At 31.0% G+C, this 19,488-nt stretch overlaps 1 protein-coding gene across 2 annotated transcripts in view; it reads right to left on the reverse strand.

Moving 5' to 3' along the window:
* The window catches only part of LOC126734463 (cadherin-99C), a 193,587-nt gene that overhangs the window by 53,153 nt on the left and 120,946 nt on the right, over positions 1-19,488 (reverse strand). For both annotated transcript variants that reach the window (XM_050438106.1, XM_050438105.1), the window contains exons 8-10: positions 17,605-17,754; positions 4,818-5,036; positions 356-550 (exon numbers count right to left, since the gene is read on the reverse strand). In XM_050438106.1, coding sequence (XP_050294063.1) covers positions 356-550; positions 4,818-5,036; positions 17,605-17,754 — 564 coding nt within the window. The remainder of the gene's footprint in view (positions 1-355; positions 551-4,817; positions 5,037-17,604; positions 17,755-19,488) is intronic.

Here is a 19,488-nt window from a genome sequence, read left to right on the forward strand (position 1 = left end):
TAAGTATAATATGTATGGGAAAATATCAAGTACATATTAAAACTTAAGATAATAGGTCTATCTGCAAGGCCCTTGGACATGCTATTTTATATATCTATTTGCATTGACCAGTTATTCGCCTAGTGGATAATTTTATTCAGTGGTTCTATTGTCGACTACTTTTGTGACATTTCTATCATCCTATGAACACATCCATTGGATTTTGTTGAAGAAATTAATCGATATTCGTTGTACCTTAATATTTCCAAAAAGAGAAAACCTTTGGATGTTCATAGGACACACTGGTGCTGTCTGCATTAAATAAAAATATGTAAGTCTATTTAAAATTAAATTTTTTCTAAGTTATTCTACTCACAAAGTCCTTATCCTCAACTGTGATTAACAGTGGCTTCCCGCTTAAATCCTGAACTTGTTCACCAATTGGAGAGTTTTCTTTGACATAACCTTCTTTGGTTGATAATACTATCTCGGGCGGATGTGCGTCTACCGGCTTAACTGTTATTAACAGTTTGGCGGTGGTAGACCGTTTGGCTTCAGACTCTTCCTGGGCCTAAAATTAAATTAATATTAATTATTAGTAAGTCTGTGCTTACATAACGTATTATATAAGTCGGATAGAGTAATAATTTTTCTGGATTTTAATAGAGCTTTCGATTCTTTTTCCATAAACGTCTAACCAACCATTGACCGTGATCCAGTCGGAATAATACATTATATTTATAAATTATTTATTGATAGGCAAGCCAAAACCTGCATTTTCTGGATGATCTGGTAAGGAACCACAATGAAATCATACGAATATCACTTTACAGGAAACCTACTGAACAAAATCACAGTATAAAGAACAAGACAGTAGGTTCACTCTCTTGCGGCCGTTTGAAGTAGGGACTTCTAAACAGTGCCGACTTTTTTTACGCGGTCGTAAATCATTATTTAGTTTCGACGGCAATCCTTTACGATACGGGGGGTGTTTGAAACATTTTTAATAAGGAATATTTTTGTACATCGCGGCGGGCAGCGTGTAATAATATAGAATTTTTTGAAATTAAAGGCACTTTGTATTATTGTTAAAATGAAATTGAAAGAATATTATTAAGTATCTCTTTTGAACAAATAACTGTAAGAAAAACACTTGGTAGATAGCTTTAAAATTAAGTTTATTAGAATGTACACAATTAAATCTTAGCTTTACGTTCCTTTCATGCTCTTTTCTTAACTGACCAAGAAACTACCTACCTAATATTACATACACTTAATTAATAATAACTTCGTTAATATACCCATTTTTTAAATATTTAATAAAATTTACATAATAATGTGATAACAACACTCAGCATATGGAACTCGGTAACAGTGAAATATAAAAAGGCAGTTAAATAAAAAAAACTTATTAAATGCCTAATTATTTGCTTTTTAAATAGAGGATGAAAGAACAAACCACTAAAATTCAAATAAAACGAAAATAGGTGTTTTACAACCTAGAATTCATATAAATATGCAAAATAAATATAGTTTTACATTGGGGATTATAGTACACATCAATATTTTGAAACTTAAACCCTTAGAAACCACCCTTAATGACGAAAAAAATGCAGTTTTAAGTATGGTTAGACGGTATAGGTGGCTAAAATTTATATCATTCAAATGATTGCAATGCAACTAATAATAAATCGGATAGCTTTCACTATTAAAAACCACCACTAATAACAGAATATTACCAAAAATTTTGCATTTTTTTAGATTAAAATCACGATTTAAAAAAAATATGTACTCTAAATGGCTGACACTTTTTGAACATATTATTGGTACCTATATATAGTCCATTGTAGAAGGCTACGCTTTAATTTTTGAAATAAATACATAATTTTTTATGATAATTTTTTTTAAAACTGCAATTATTTCTATTTTATTCCTAACTTTTTTAATTTTTATGCTAATGACTTACAATCAAGTTTATTTTTAAAGTTTTTGATAGTACATACTTTTTTTTTTAATTATTTCACGTTATTATTTTACGTCATTATATTTTGTTATCTAAAAAAAGGGGTTATGTTCACACAGTTGTATCTTAGCGCCTATAGCACCTAGATAAATCAAGCAAAAGCCAATCTTTTGTTTTTAAACCAACTTTTGTTTATTAGATTTTTTTGTAGGATCTCAATTTTCCGAGATATTTAAGAAATACCGAAGAAAAGCGTGTATTTTTTTCTGTGAACTAATCCATTTTTATTTAAAAAAAAATGTATATCCCCTTTTACTCCTGCAGCCATCTGCGCAACATATCGCCGGCATTTTTAATGTACAAAATTTCCGCACAACGCTATTATAGTTCTAATATTGAATACGCCCCCGTATAACGCAGTCGCCACCGGGCAGCAAAAAGGAGTAGCATCAGAAAGCGAGTGAGAAAGGCAATATTTTGGGCGGCGCTTAGAGTGATCCTTCTATTCTAGTTTATGTTCGGTGACAAAATCTAAACTACACCATTCTGCATCGAACAAAGTATTTCAATTCTAGCAGAAATATAAAGCATGCAGTAAAATAAAATACCACACCAAGACTGCTATTAAAATCGAAAACAAGACAATTAGAGGATCAGTGTTAAAGAACAAACTGTTAGAATAGACAGCAAAAACTATCATATACTCTGTGCATGTAGAGGCTCTATAAAAAGAAATAAATCGTACCTTAAAAGTAATAACAAAGATGCATCTCATATGAATTAGAACTGGAAGTAAAAGTAAGTAAGTCAGGGATATCAGGTCACCTTGTGTAGTTGATTGAAGAATCAAAGGATCACCAATATATATTGGACTAAAGCCAATAATATGTGCTAGGAGTAATATTGCAGAAAAAAGAACTTCTTTCAACATTTCAACCTACATCTCACAAAATTCAGAATTTTGAATTTTTATGAGCTTTCCAACCTCAAACAAAAACAGTCATAGAGTCACTATACAAACTAATATTGGGTTAAAATTATCTAAACCTTTTATGAACAAGGTCGATCAGAGAAAAATGTATTTAGCGATTTACGTACATTCTAAGACACCCAAAATCGACCTTCTTAGAGACCAAAATTTGAGCTGCATCCGTAGCTAACATCAAAACTCCTCAGCGAGCATGCTGTGGAGGTTTATTGGAATGGAATATTGCTATTTATTTAGATACAGGTATATATTCACAGCAATAACATTACAAGATACTTACAACTTCACTAAGATATATAAATGCATAACAGAAAAAAAAAAAGAATTAAATGTCCAAAGGGATGCTTGTATGGCCAATCCAGAAATTCACTTTGGTCTTTATTTGCTGAAATGATTTACTTCTTAGATCATTGGGTAAGGCATATATTATATCCTAGGAGCTATGAAGCTAACATGCCTTTTTGCAGCAACATGCTTTACAGATGTCAACGAGAGGTTTTGGTTTACGGCATGCGTTGTACAGAATTTATGCGTTAGATTTTTATAATACTCAATTTTAAGTATAAATCTTTTTACAGCTTTAATGCATAGTTGTTTCAGATTTAAAAGTTTACTTTCTTGGAATAATAATTGGCTCTGATACCTTTTTGTTTTAAACATAATTATTTTTATTATATACTTTTGGGCAACGTCTAAACTGTTTAAGATATTCTTTCAGGCATTACTCCAAACAATTATCCCATAATTGATAAGAGACTCTACCAGAGAAAAGTAAATTATTTTGAGTAGGTTAAAAGCTAAAATGTTGCGTAATTTTTAAAATGTATATATGACTTTTCGTATTTTTGTAGTGACATACTCTAACTGTTTGGTCCATTTTAAACATTCATCTATATAGATATTCGAATATTTTATATACTTCACTCTTTCCACCTCCCCACAATCATAAACACCCATATTACGTTCACAATCTGCACTATAGATTTTTAATTTATAAAAGTCCGGTAATATTTTTCCACTCAAGACAAAAGTAAGAAATTTTGGCTTGTGAATATTTAATGACAATAAAGCAGCATTTTATTTTTAAAATTGCAATCTTTGCCCTTAGTCTTAGTAGTCGCCCATGTTTCCTCTACAACCCAAACTACAATATCGCTAGCAAAACAGCTTACCTCACCTTCATCCAAAATCGAAAGTATGCCATCAATATAAATATTAAAAAAAAGGGACCAACCACATTACGCTGTGGCTCACCATATTCAAGAAAGACTAAATTACTTAAATAATTTGTAATTTTAACTTTTTATGATCTTTTAAGTAAGAATTTGTAAGACCTTATGAGGTTATTTGCAATTTTTCTAATTCCCATTTTGTCCGACCTCTCCAGTAGAATATGATGCGCCATAATGTCAAAGGCTATGGCCAAATTCAAAAATATTCCCAAGACCCTTTCCAAGTTACCTACAATGGCCTCTGTCACCCGTTATACAAAGTTCCCTTTATGGATGAGTTACATTTTCAAGTTAAGGGCTTCCAAACTCTAAATGGGATATTTGGAGATTGAAAAATGTTAAGACATATTGTTTAAGCAAAAGTACATAACTAACGTTTCAGTTTAACAGGTGTGCTCTTTGGTTGTGAGGAGTAATTGATTCGCATTATTTAGCGGATATCTCGAAGTGAAGACTTTAATTATGTTTTTGGATATTGAAAAAAAATTGCTTCCTTAGCTTAAAATTAATTTATCATCTGAATTGAGATATTATTATATCGGCAAAAATTATTAGGATAATTACAAAAAAATTATTTAGATTTAGAAAGCGATTATTTATTAGAGAAATAAAAACGAATTTTGAGAGGATTATAAAAATAATTACTAGATCTTACCTTTATAATTATGTTAAAGAATTTTGTCGTAGCGGACTCAACTGCCTTAATTTGATGAACTGTGCCAGTGTCTGGATGAATTTTAAAATATTCATTATAATTTTCTGGAGTCCCGCTTACAAACGAATATTTAATAGGCGAATTTATAGTATCCATATCAACAGCCTGTATTTTTTCTGGGGATATGGTTAATGCTCCTTGGTTCACTCCTGCGAGAACCTAAATAAAAGATTAATAAAATCTTACAAACATAAAAACATATTATGGTTAATTCTTATTCAAAACTGCTCAAGAGTTTGTGTTTGGAAATATAAATATTCGTCAAATATTAAAAGGCTTATCCTATTTTATGCATATCCTATTTTACAAACTTTTCGTGGTATAAAATGTAAAATATATTTTGCCGGCTGGACACATAAGTCGTGATCACGTCACGACTTTGTCTGCGATTCGAAAAAGAAACAAAATCACAATATTAAAAGAAGCTGGAAAAAATATTTTCTATACTTTACGTTTATACTTTTGTAGTCACTGTGTTAAAGTATCAAATAAAGAATAATAACGAAGATATTTATTGTAAAATATTAAAGAACGTAAAAGATAACCTTAAAATACCGTAACACCAAATTCGCTTTTCAAAAATTGTAATTAAAATATATTAGCATTCAGTGACATATCTATATTAGATTTTTATAATATGTGATCCTACAGCCTTTGTTATCCCACAACATAAATATATCTACCTACGCATAGCATACATAGGAGTATCTTAAAAGGAATACAAAGGTGATCTATATTAATAATGAACGTAGAATATAAAGTAGGTTACCTCAGATTTCTTTAAAAGGTGTCTGGTCGGCACCTGCAAGCGTTACTTTATTTTCTAAAGAAAGTTAATAATGGCGTGGAAACGAGATACATGTTAAACGTAAAGATATACAGTGTTTTATGAAATTTAGTTGATTTAACTACTAACAAAGTTAGAATAAATAGTGTCTCGCATATTGCGTAGTCTCTTTATTTTAAATTACTACCGCTTGGTCTTATTCAATGCTTATCAAGTTTTTCTTTTCACATTTCTTAAAAAAGTAATTTCTTTGAGCGTGGAAGAAAAAAATCTGACTTCTATAAGAAATTGTTCTATACTATAAAAAGGTATAGTATGCAGTGGGGTCGTTCAGCACTCCTTGTCCTTCTACATGTATTAATCTTTTATATACACCATTCTTCTATGTTATGCGGAAAGTCGTATCTCCCTTAAAAACGATAGATCATTCCGAGAATTAAGTTTTTTCAAGTTCTCTAGTTTAATAAACCGATTTTTAAGGGAACTCAATCTTTGTAGAGACTCTTGCAGAGTAGGTGGTTTGATATTTCTGCTTTTTGTTCACAGAATCTAGATTGTTCGTCGTTGCTTTGAGGTGGGACCTCTACGGTTCATGTCCTGTGAGTAGCTCAACGACTATTAAAATCTCATTTTTCTTCATACTAAGTAGTTTTTTTTTAAATTTGGGTAAGTCAAATTTGAGTCTTTTTGATTGTCTTGGCCCAGGTTCCCACTAAACCTCTTCCCTTTTATTTCACATACTGAGATCATCCCTCCAGAATGGTTCAGGCCCCCACAACAAGGCAGTCTGGTCTCCATACCTGGCAAGCTGATTCTAATATTTTCAGGTTTTTTCCTGTCTTATGGCTGTCCTGAATTCCACTTTTAAGGAACAATAAAAATTATGCCTTTCTTTTGAATATTCTTCGTCAAGTAACAGTCTTTCAGGATCTTAAGGTGACCTTTCAGATTTCCTGACTTTAGATTTTGTATTTGGATGACTCTATATGCATACGCATCTATATCTATACTCATGCAGTGGAAGAAAGTCAAATAAAGTTTCAAGAGCTGGTGAGGGGCAAGTTTTTAAGGTTTCCGTAATTCCCAGACAATAAAGTCTTTTTAATCGTATTAGCTTTCGCTCTACTAATATGTCCTTTATTTTTGTCCATCGTACTAAATAAGCTTAGATTATGATAGACTTTACAACAGTTTGGTAAGACCACCTAATGACGGAGGGTTTAAGACCTATTGTTTTACCAAAGATATGTCCAAAGGCTCATAGTGTTACCGCTGCTTTCTTTGTATTATCTGTGAGTTCCAAGTCAATTTTTTTTCAAGAGTGATATGAAGATACTTGACTAGTTTTTACGTTTTCGGTTTTAGAATTGGAGCCTTTATATTTAGCTTCCTCCTCCCTTTAAAAGGGATTATTACAGTTTTGCTTAAATTGCCATTTAGTCCTTTATATGTGGCACCATGTGCTCTTTGCATCCATTCTGAGAAAAGATTGCCATGAACTTCACACCCTGCTTCAGTAAATCTTAGCAGCAACATCGACAACTGGGGGCTAGAGCAGGGGTGATAGGAATCTTTATCGAGCTATCGCGGCTGTCTCACTAAAGTTGATTTTACGGTAGTTGGGTCTTACACTTCTTTTTGAGTTCTCTCTCTGCGTGGATTCTGGTATGAGGTATTCATCAAATGATTCCTATCTATGTAGAAAACTATACTGCGCTATTTCTTTTGCCTCCATTATCTTTCTATATTACGTGTGAGATTATGGAGGTACAGGTAGTTAGTATACAAACTAAATAAATATTTCTTGCGTGCAGTGGAGCAGTTTGCATATATTTACCCCTAACGTGATTAAAAGTGGTCGTCGATTTTTTCGTACTAGTATATTAGATACTTACTGATTACAAAAAAACTACTAGTTTGGTCAAAAGTCTTGAACATGTTTAACTCCTACCGAGTTTGTCTATTATTTTAATGAGGAAGGAAGTCTAATTATAGGCGATCTTATAGGCGATAACACTTTGGTTCCTCTTATGATCATCTTCCAGTCTTTGGTATAAACACCACGATAACTTGTCCAAAGTTGGTTGGGATGTGGCTCATTATAAAAAACTATCTATATAAATGTTTTGTATGTGTGGGAGTAAGTGTTTTTTTGCTTGTTAATAATTATAAGGGGGAAGATCATCTACTTTTAAGGGTTGAAGCTATCTGTAGCCCATTTTATTTTCCTTTTATTGGATATTTTATTAACTATACCTTTAACCCTTTTTGTCAATCACATGGCGATTACTGTGAGTGCGTTGTCTTCTTGTAGTTGCTAGCTCTCCATGAGCAAATACATTTGATGTGTAAAAGAAAGAAGTATGTCTAGTAAAATCTTTAGATAATATTCAAGGGTCTCAGCATATGTATTATTAGCACTATCGTTTAGTAGACCGATTTTGTTTGTGTCTGCTTTGGCAAGAACTTTTTGAATGGGGGTAAGTACATTGATCCCTTCACAAAAGGATTAAAACGTTCTTCTCTTAGATTTCGGAAGCTATTTATTGTACTCAGATATAGCTTTATGTTAAGTATCCGAATATCCAAGTTTTAAGGCTTCATAAAGGCTTTACTAGAGTCATTATTATGACAAACAATTTAGTAAACTTTCTATTCTAAGCAGCAAAAAACGGTAAAGATATAAATATAAAGGTCAAAAATCTTAAGGAATTAACTAAAAATGGAGTTATTACTTTTAAAAAGTAGAAAATAATAAGCAAACTTTGTACTAGTTTTATTTCTCATAATTACCGTTTATTATTTATGGGAGCAATTTTACTTTTTTCCTGACCGATATATGCTGCGTTCTGAATTTTGGTTGCTAGCAATCATCGGACAATAGCTTCATGCATATCTTTAACTAACTAATTGACCATCAAAAATAATCGAGTATTACGACATATAAATGGTTTTTGATTGTCATACTAACATCTTTTCAATGAAAACCATATTTAAGACCTACACAAATGTATGAAAAAATAATAGTGTATAGAATTCTACGGTTAACTAATAGTGGTATTTTGACTTTGTGTACCGTATCACTTTCTTATACGAGATAATTTTTTGTGCACTAATCAGTAAAGTGATTAAAAAAAAATTTAATGTTTTGCTTGGTAGTAGGAAAATTTGTATGTTACACGTCTGGTAAAGTCTTCCTTTTTTATTTTGAGAGTTATTGTCGCATAAGCCTTAAGCGAATGACCAAATGACAAAATTGAACAAATTTCCCATCTATAAAAACAGATCATTTTACACTAAGATAAGATATACAGGGTGTTACTTAAAGGTATGTCATAATTTAAAAGGGACATTCTTGGACCGATTTTAAGTCTAAAAGTTCATATAAACATGGGTCCTAAAATGATTAGTTTTTAAGATACAGGGTGTTAAAGTTTTATTTTTTTTTCGTTTTTAATAAATTTTTCAAATACGGTTTAAAATATTAAACTGAATTTTGGCACAGGATATTATGGCATAAAAACACATTTTTTAGATGTTCACCTACTTTTTTTTAGCAACCAGTGGCGTAGCTATGATGAATTTTTAATATAATTTTACAAAAAAAATACTACGCCAGTGACTTACGAAAAAAATTATAATTTTATCTTAATTATCAATCAATTATAAACAAAAAATTTCTCCATGACTTTTGCTGTAAATCTTACCGTTTGGGTGTAATCGTTAATTAAAAAAACGTCTTTTATGCATAAAATGCATCTTTAAAAATTATGGAAATAAATCAAGTTAGCTTTGCTCGTTGCCAGCAACTGTTTTTTTGTTGTTGTAACCATTATGACGCTGACATTAATGATTATTTTTGATTGTGTTAAGTTTGATTTTATTTTCAGTTTTTATTAGGTACATTTTTCAAATATTTATTTTCAAGCTATTTTTTACAAACTGGTGAACAAAAAGCAACAACAATTAAATACAATACATACATACATAATTTACAACAAATGTTGGAAATGACCACCTCTTGCCTCTATGCAGGCTTCTGCTCTTCTTCTCATAGAAGCACGAACTCTTTCGAAAATTCCAGGCGTGTTTCGTATAGTTTCACATCCGTCAATAATTCTATTTCTTAGTTCTTTTAATGTCACAATTGATGTCTGATAAACCAATGTTTTTAGGTGTCCCCACAAAAAAAAATCTAGGCTATTTAAGTCAGGTGATCTAGGTGGCCAAAACTGTGGTCCTCCACGGCCTATCCATTTATTTCGGTAGACTCTATTTAAATGCTCACGAGCCAATATGCTAAAGTGGGCTGGAGCACCATCATGCATAAACCAAAGTTGTTGCCGTAACTAAAGAGGAACATCTTCGAGAAGCAAAGGCAAATCATTTTGGAGAAAATTACAATAATTCTGTCCGTTAAGGCGTCCTGGTAAAAAAGATGGTCCAATTAAATGATCGGATACGATACCGATCCAAACGTTTATTGAAAATTGTTCCTGAAAATGTGTCTCTGTAATCGCATAAGGGTTTTCTTGAGCCCAGTAATGATTGTTATGGAAAATGATTATTGCATTTCTGGAGAAATTAGCTTCGTCCGTAAACAAGATGTTCGCACCAAATTGATGATTTTATGTTACTTTTTGGAGATACCATCTACAAAATTGCGTACGCGGTTCATAATCTCTAAGAAGCAATGCCTGAACCCTTTGTATGTGAAAAGGATATAACAAAGAATCCCTTAAAATTTCCCATACCGTCTTGTAGCAGATGCTCAATACCATACCAATTTTTCGTGTACTTGTGGTCGGATTTTCTTCGAATGCATGTAGGACAGCCTCTTTAACTGCCGGTGTCCTAACTGTACGGGGCCTTCCGTCGGCAGAATTAGCCTTAAAACTCCCAGATTCCGCCAGACGACGATGAATGTTTATAAATATTCTTCTATCTGGGACAGCGCGATTAGGATACCTTTCTTGATACAAACGCCGCGCCTCCATAGCATTACCATTGGCAAGTCCATAAAGGAAATGCATTTGCGTCATTTCCAAATTAGAATAATCTACCATTTTTTAACTAGTACAATTCACGTTTTAAGAGCCAAAGGGTATTAAAAACAAACTGTCAAGAATAATCACTAACGCAAGTGTCATAATGTTTAAAACAACAAAAAACAATTTCTGGCAACGAGCAAAGCTAACTTGATTTATTTCCATAATTTTTAAAGATGCATTTTATGCATAAAAGACGTTTTTTTAATTAACGATTACACCCAAACGGTAAGATTTACGACAAAAGTCATGGAGGAATTTTTTGTTTATAATTGATTGATAATTAAGATAAAATCATATTTTTTTTCGTAAGTCAATGGCGTAGTATTTTTTTTGTAAAATTGCATTAAAAATTCGTCATAGCTACGCCACTGGTTGCTAAAAAAAAGTAGGAACATCTAAAAAATGTGTTTTTATGCCATAATATCCTGTGCCAAAATTCAGTTCAATATTTTAAACCGTATTTGAAAAATTTATTAAAAACGAAAAAAAAAATAAAACTTTAACACCCTGTATCTTAAAAACTAAGCATTTTAGGACCCATGTTTATATGAACTTTTTGACTTAAAATCGGTCCAGGAATGTCCCTTTTAAATTATGACATACCTTTAAGTAACACCCTGTATAAAAACTTAAAATTTGGAACCATGTGATATATATCTTTTGATAAGAATCGCTAGTATTTTCGGACTTGCTAGCATCAGCAATCGAGAATCCACGAAAATTAAAACTGGTAATACAAACTGAGAGACTCATTTATAAAAGTTTAAAGACTCAAGACAACTAAACTTTATTCTTTAGTTATATCTAAAGAAATAGACGATGGACAATAATTGCAGTTTTATTAAAAGTATATAATATTCGATCAGCACTTTTTTCTGGAGCCAATCTCTGTCTCATGGAGGTATGCTTATTAAGTCTAAAAATAATTTTAATTTTACCTTAGATATCTTGAGTTTAGTTGTGGGATGGGATCGAAGGAATAAAAACAAACGTCACTTTATGTACTGGCCAACGTTTCGCAATAATTTTATTGCTTCATCGGGGCCCTAAGGTAACAAAAAGACACAATGAAAAAAGGATTATTATATATAAACAAAATTTAACTTTTTGGGGTTATAAAAACAACAGAAAAACAAACAAATAAAAAAAAAAAAAACAACAAAATCTTAGATTTGAAATAAAAAAAATTTACACAACAAAAAAAAAAAAAAAAAAAAAAAATGATAAAATTACTTACATAACAGTGTGATTTTGCTTGTCATAAAAAATCATGTTTACAGGACACACAGGTAACATAGAATATATAAAATATTGTTTTTTTAACAAAAACGGTTTAAATTGATGGGTTGTATCACAGACAGTTGCTTTAAAATTGATTCTACGGTGTACAAAAATAATTTAGCATCTAGCCAGAAAAACCGGGTATGCGAGAACACAATAGACGCATTCTTTTTAGTGATAAGAACCAAAAACAGTCCCAAAAGTTTACATTTTGATTTGATCTATTAGATTAAAATAAGAGGAACTTAGATTGTCTATATCCGTTCTTTTATTTACCGCATTATTATGTTTTTTTATGTTTATCATTTCGGCTAGAAGTCTCTTTTTAAAAAGCTGCTGTTGGCCCATAATTGTAGTCTTGCCAAAATTAAAATTGTGTCCTGTATTCATTTTGTGCTCAGCTAAAGCAGTAGGGTTTTTTTTAAGGGCTAAATTCCTACAATCATACTCATGTTCGTATAGGCGCTGCCTCAAATATCTACCCGTCTGACCAATGTAACACACATCACACCCAGAGCAAGGTATTTTATAAATAATGTTAGAATGTAAATCAAAGGCGTCTTTAGTTTTAAGCTTCGTAAAGAAATGTTTTCTTACCGAGTTTTCACTTCTTTCTGAGATTTTAATAACATCAGATTTTGATTGTATGGTCTTTTTAGTTTTATGAGAAAGTGTGTTAATGTAAGGAATCTTGAAATAAGCCAATTGATTATTTTCATTGTTTCGTGTAATATTTTGAGTAATGTTCTCGGTGTCGTTAATTATTTTTTTAATAATTGATAGGGGGTAGTTGTTTTTCTTTAAAATTGTCTGAACATAATGAAGGTTTTTTTTATGATATTCTGGACTAGAAAGTCTCAAGCACCGATGTTTTAAGTTTTTTATTACATTTATTTTGTGTGTCATAGGATGTTCTGAAAAATAATTTAAAATGCGTTCTGAAAAAGTTGGTTTTTGATACCAATCTGTTTTTATGGTACCATCTGTGGATCTTATGACTTTAACATCCAAAAATGGAAGACTACAGTTAATTTCTTGTTCGATAGTGAATTGTAAACGTGGATGGAAACTATTGAAGACTGATAGAATTTCGTTTTCTTTTTTATTTGGAATTGCCGTGATTATGTCATCAACGTACCTACAGATAAAAAGGTACATTAAAAGATAGTTCAGAAATACACTGATCTTGTAGTTGTGCTATTACAATGTCTGAGCATATTGGGGACATGCAGTTTCCCATTCCTAGGCCAAAAATTTGGGTATAGAAATTTTCACCATGTTGGAAATAATTATTCTCAATACAAAAATTAAAAAGAAAAACAACTGTTTCAAGGTCTAGCGATGTATTAGGCCGGATAAGATGCCACTTTTGGGTGTATATATCAGTTACTAGGTCCACCGGTATATTAGTAAATAAAGAAACAACATCCAACGATACAAGAATATAACCTTCAGGGACTGTTTGCTCTTTAATGTAATTAGCGAAATCAAAAGAATTTTTCACATATCGTTCATCTTTTATAAAAAAATGTTGTAAAATGTTGGACAAAAGTTTTGTTAAATTGTAAAGAGGGGAACCAGTAAAAGAGACTATGGGTCGTAGTGGTGTCCCCAATTTAGGAATTTTTGGTAAAAAATAGATTTTGGGAGCGACACCATTATTAATTTTCAACCATTTTTGTTGTTCAATCGATATCATTTTTTTATCAAAAAGTTGTGATATAATTTTGTTAGTTTTACTTTGAATATTCATGGTAGGATTTTTATTTAATTTTTTATAAGTTTCAGTATCATTGAGAGCATTAACTATCCTTTGGTCAAAGTCATACTTGTTTTGGATTACGGTGTAATTACCCTTATCTGCTTTCGTGATTACAAGCTCTTTATGGTTACGTATAAATTGTATAGTTTTACTTGTACTTTTCTTGAAATTATTGTTAGTATTTTTGCAAAATTTGGTTGACTTAATATGGTTTGTAATAATATTTATACACCTATTATGTAAGTCAATCCTAGTTGGTTCATCAAACTTTTCAAAAATGTATTCAATGTCTATGATCAGCTGTTCGATTGGCACTTTGTTAGTGGGGTAAGGAAGATTAAATTTATCTCCTAAACTTAATAGGTATTTTACATCATTCGGAATGTCTATATTTGTTAAATTGATAATCCATTTATCATTAACATTGTAACTGGACATGCAACTATCATTACGTTGTTTGCTAAGTAAAGATTTGAACTTTTTTATTTGATTATTTTTTAATTTATTGCAAGTGATATTAAAAAAACGATCTTGAAAATTGCAGAAAGTTTGGAACATTTCATTAGAAATATTACCATGCACTGTATTTTTTAAAGTATTAATTGATTAATTGATTGTTTAATTTTATTGCATTTCCAGTGACTATGCTCGATTTCTAAGTTAATAATGGATTTTTGAAATTTAAGTAGAACTTTATGAAATTTGTTAGTAAAAGGGCTGTTATCTAACATTAAATTTTCTAAACATTTTGAGGTTTGTAGAATATGATTAGGTAGAACATTATTACTACGACATCTAAGTAAAAATTTGTTTCGCTTTTCATAACTCGCCAGTTTACGGTTGTTAGTTGCCCAAAGTTTCAAATCTGATACTATGTGTTCACCATTATTTATTTTATTTTATTATTTATTTTATTAAAAAGTAATATATTTACCTTAGATATATTACTTTTTCTGATAGATGTGATAAGTATTGAGCTTCATTATGAGATGATTGGTATTTTTAACGAACCTTGAAATTTTAATATTGTTATCCATCATCCATTGGCAAGTTTGATATTTTTTTGCGCATATTTAACAAACTTTTTATAACATTACAAGCAGATTTATTGCTTGTGTAACCGTGACAATAATAATAAAATAAAATAAATTAAATTAAAATTCAGAACTACTGTAATGACAACATCATTACAAATTTACAAATATAGGTCGAAGGCTTCTGGAGGTTTTGAGCCTGGCCTATAGGACCATGCAGAAACCAAATCAGGTATAGCAATTTTAATGGGGTTCAACTTAAAAAAGTTGATTGGTCTCTTACTTGATGTAAACAGTAAATTTTTAATCTTTTTAGGCATATTAAAATCTTACATTAATGACAACTTTTTAATTATTGAACGAACAAGGAAACTAAAAGAAAACATCTGTCGAATTAACATCATACACGGAATTTACTTAAAAACCTATAGGTCATTCTATAAAATAGAGATATAAGATATTAAAATACACTATATCAAAAGAATAATAACAGGTAATAAGTCAAAAACCTGTTGAGACATAAATGGGAAACACAAAATCACCAAAGCTGCAGAACCTGATATAAATATTTTAAATAAGTTTTTTTGCTAATGTAGCCATGAATTCTACATGGAAGCCAGCTAGTCCACAAATTTATTTATGGGTTAGCTGCAAATAAATTGTCTCAAAAATTTTGTAAACCCTCCTCTTTTACTTTTACTGAAATTAATTTTAATAATCTGAGTTATGATATCAGTAGCTTTAAGAAAAAAACCTATAGCGGTCATTTTGATATCTCGATAAAATTAATAAAATACATAAGCAATTGTTCCAATGACAAAAATTAAGCAAGTTATTAGAAGTAGAGTATTTCCTAATATTTTAAGAATCACTAAGATTATTTCCACCCACAAGGTGGACCCACAACTCGTAATAACTACAGGTCTATTTCTATTGTGTGTTCTCAAAAATTATAAACACTATTCTAAAAATGGAAATAATAAACCATTTTGAGGTTAGCAAATTATTTGACATCAATATATTTTTAGGCCTATGCATTCCACTGAACATGCTATCGATAACTTACTAGATCTCTAACAGCTATCCAAATATCCTATTTAAGATCTTTTAAACAAAAATAAATAATGCAAAATCAATACAAAATAAAGTTTATGCAAAAGCATGTTGCTTTTTACCAATGAAAAAAGACCTGACCACCTAATCTTTTTTTAGATATACATTAATATGGAAAATAGAGCGTCTATTAAGTATTGAGGTATCCACCTTGATCCTTAATTGAACTAAACGAGCATGTTGATTATATTGAATCTAAAATTGTAAGAAATATTTTCGTTCTTAGATGTCTACCCAAGACGGCAACAAGAGAAGTTTTAGTTACAGATTATCATGCCCTAATAGCGTCTCATCTATTTTATGGTCTGATTAGTAATGCAGGGCCCTTCGTATTCAATTTGAGTTGGACTTTAGGAATGACGTAAGAGATAAATCAAAGGGAAAATGGGGAATTGAATACCCGCCATGCTAATCTCTGATTTCTGACTTTCTAAGTTTTCTGAGTTTATAAAGAATATCTAAGAAACAACATACACATTTAAAATTAAAGCGTGCCTGACGGAGAGGTCATATTACTTAATAACACATTTACCTCGCTTTGAACTAATGTGTGTACTGAACGTTGTTGAATAAGTTTAAGATTTTAAATAATGTAGAATCTTATCTTTCTCACCTGTATTGATTTCTCACAGTCTTGCTAGAAATAAAATATTTGACATTATCGAAACATCTTTGCTAATAAAATAGAAAAAGACCTCCTGCTGTTGATCACAGAACTTTTGTGCTATGAGCTTTAGTGAGAACAAACCTTCTTTATTCCCAGTATCCTAATAAAACCGAACTACACCCCACTGCTCATTTCTTCTTTACTTTACTTATTATGTATCCTCGGATGAAGAATATAAGTTCTTCTGAGGAAAGCCTTAAATGCGTGGCTTATCAAGCTAATAAGTCTAAGGTCCTCATATTGTTTGGGGGTGCTTTTGTTAAAAATGATATCAAAAGTTGATCTAAGTCAAAACCCCGGTAGTTTCTGCAAGTCATATATGTTGTTAGATAGACGTTAAATGATGTATATCCACTTATTTTAGCACTTCAGCATATTTCTTAAACTTATTTTAGTTTTTCATGGAAATTAAAGATGTCATGGAGTCTTTGAACATTTTCAGCTTCTTTAGATTGGCTTGTAGTCCAACTAACCTTAGCGTTTTTTATTTTGTTTCTTCGGTTACTATCTATTTCCTATTCATATGACAAATGTAAACACATAGCTTTCAGTGATAGTTAACTTTACTTGCAAATACCAAAAAGGAGGCTTGGGGATACAAACTCTTTGGGCAGCTAGAAATAAACAACAGTAGCTGAAGGGTTCATTCAAGAATAACAGTTGAAATGCAAGGTGTTTTTAACTGAACGGGGATCATCGGTTTTAGTAAGCATCTACTTGCAATTGACTGTAATCCTTATTTAGCTGTAATTAAAATTTCAAAAACGTCTAATAAAAATTGTTTAAAATTGGTAGATCTATAAAATATATATTAAAATATCCATAAATCTATACTATTTTACAAACTCAATTAAAACAATTTTCTTAAAAGCCCAATAAAAAAGGCAATAGTATACTACTTTTTATTGTGTATAAAATTTACTAGCCACCCGGCATAATATGTATCGCCCGGTATAAAAAAGATGTATTAAAGAAGTTTTGCATGTCTTAAATATATTTTTCGTAAACTAGATATCAACTAAGTCAACTTACCGACGCTGAATATTCTGGATTTATACAGGAACCATCCAAAAGCATACAACCTTTGTAGATAAATGAGGGAGGTAAATCGTCATCATCTTTAATGTTCACTACCAAAGTAGTGGTGGAAGTTAAACGTTGACTTTCATCCTTGGCCTTATCCTATAATAAAATATCAAGACGTTTTATCATAAAATTTAATTAGAATATTATACGCTTAGCTACTTAAATAATATTGACTTATTATTACCTACACAAAGATTCAAAAATTTTGCATCAGCCTGAATTTCCGAAGGTTTTCGTTTATCGGAAAAGTAGATTGGAAACTTAAATTAGACTTTAAATCAATTGATTAGTTTTTCTTAATAAAGGTACTAGGAAACGTTTAAGTACCGCCTATCTCCACCTCTAGCATTTATGCAAGCTTGGAGATACCTGCTTGTACTGTCTGTGAGATTGGAGATAGTATTGAGGAATATTATGCCAGTCTTTCCTGAACAGCATGAACAAGCTCTTGTATAGTCCAAGGTGAGTTTCTGTATACTGCCACTGACCTAGAAAGTATGTCTTAAGCATGTTCTATGGGAATCATGGGAAAATCCAAAAACACATCAGATTTGTGCTTAAGGGAAGCAAGTTTTGACGTAAAACATATAGAAAAACCTTTTAAGAAGGAGTGTCATTCCCCAATTTTTTTTTAATGGAATAAAAAATGAAGTATTATTAAATGCTTTTAGTTCCCTACACGTTGCTGCTTTGTTTTTAAAAATGGATCCAGTCTTTTGGAAATATGGAGCATTGAAACACCAAAAATGCATTTGACGAAAAATGAACAAACCGAATGTCACTTCACACTCATAAAACTGTATTGTAATTATAAAATTTGTAATCAGGTTAATTATCAGCGGCGCCATGATTTAACCACTATTTAATAAAAATGCCAATTTTAAATTGATTTTATGCCGTTAGTTATTACGTACAACGGACTTATTAAATATTTTTATAGTTAGAATTATTAATTTAATTTTTGATTTTTTACGATATGCCTAATTTAAAGAGTGTGTTTCAACCTAGAATCTATGTAAAATTACGCACACAATCTGAATTTATTCTTTTTTATATTTGTTTTATTAGAAATTGAATATTATGTAATTAAAAAATAAAGGGCTCTGTTTGGATTATACAGCAACGGAAATAAATCGCGCCGAACGCTGGCCTAACAGAGCCCGTGCCTGCTCAGCGCCTAGGTACGACATTATTTGCTGTATGACTATCATAGACTTATAACTTGGTTATAATTCTATGGTGACTACTGACTATTCTTCTGTTAAAACTAAAGTTATTACTTTTAATTTGTCATGGCTGTTTAGATGTTCATACTTCTCCCGAATGGGTTCAAATAATCAAACGGCGTCAATTCAGCTACAGATTGTAAGGATTTATTTGCAGTCGTCTTTGATAATAGACCCATTCCTAGTGGAAAGACCATTTTCAATATTATTACAAATTTTGAAAAATATTTCTAGAATAAGTGCTACAGGAAACAAGAATGTTCGTCGAGATGTAGTGTCCTAGAATTGGACCAAACAGGATAGAAAATGGGTATTTCACGTTCAACTATTTCTAAAATTTGGGAAAAGTATGCTAATAAATCTTCTTTAAATACTCTAAAACTTTACATTAGAAAGGCCTATGGTTAGTTTAGTTAGTGTTTAAGATTTGTTTGGGCATGCTTCATTGGTTTTTCCGCTCTATACATCAGTAGTATATAAGGAGATTTGTAAGTAGTTTTAGTTTAGTTTTAATCTTCTCGCGAAGATGCTAACATTGTTAACGAAACACGTGGTTACTGCTTAAACTGTCACGTAATTTAATATTTCCTGATGATCAATGAAG

This window comes from Anthonomus grandis, chromosome 3 (genome assembly GCF_022605725.1).
Source record: "Anthonomus grandis grandis chromosome 3, icAntGran1.3, whole genome shotgun sequence".
NCBI lineage: Eukaryota > Metazoa > Arthropoda > Insecta > Coleoptera > Curculionidae > Anthonomus > Anthonomus grandis.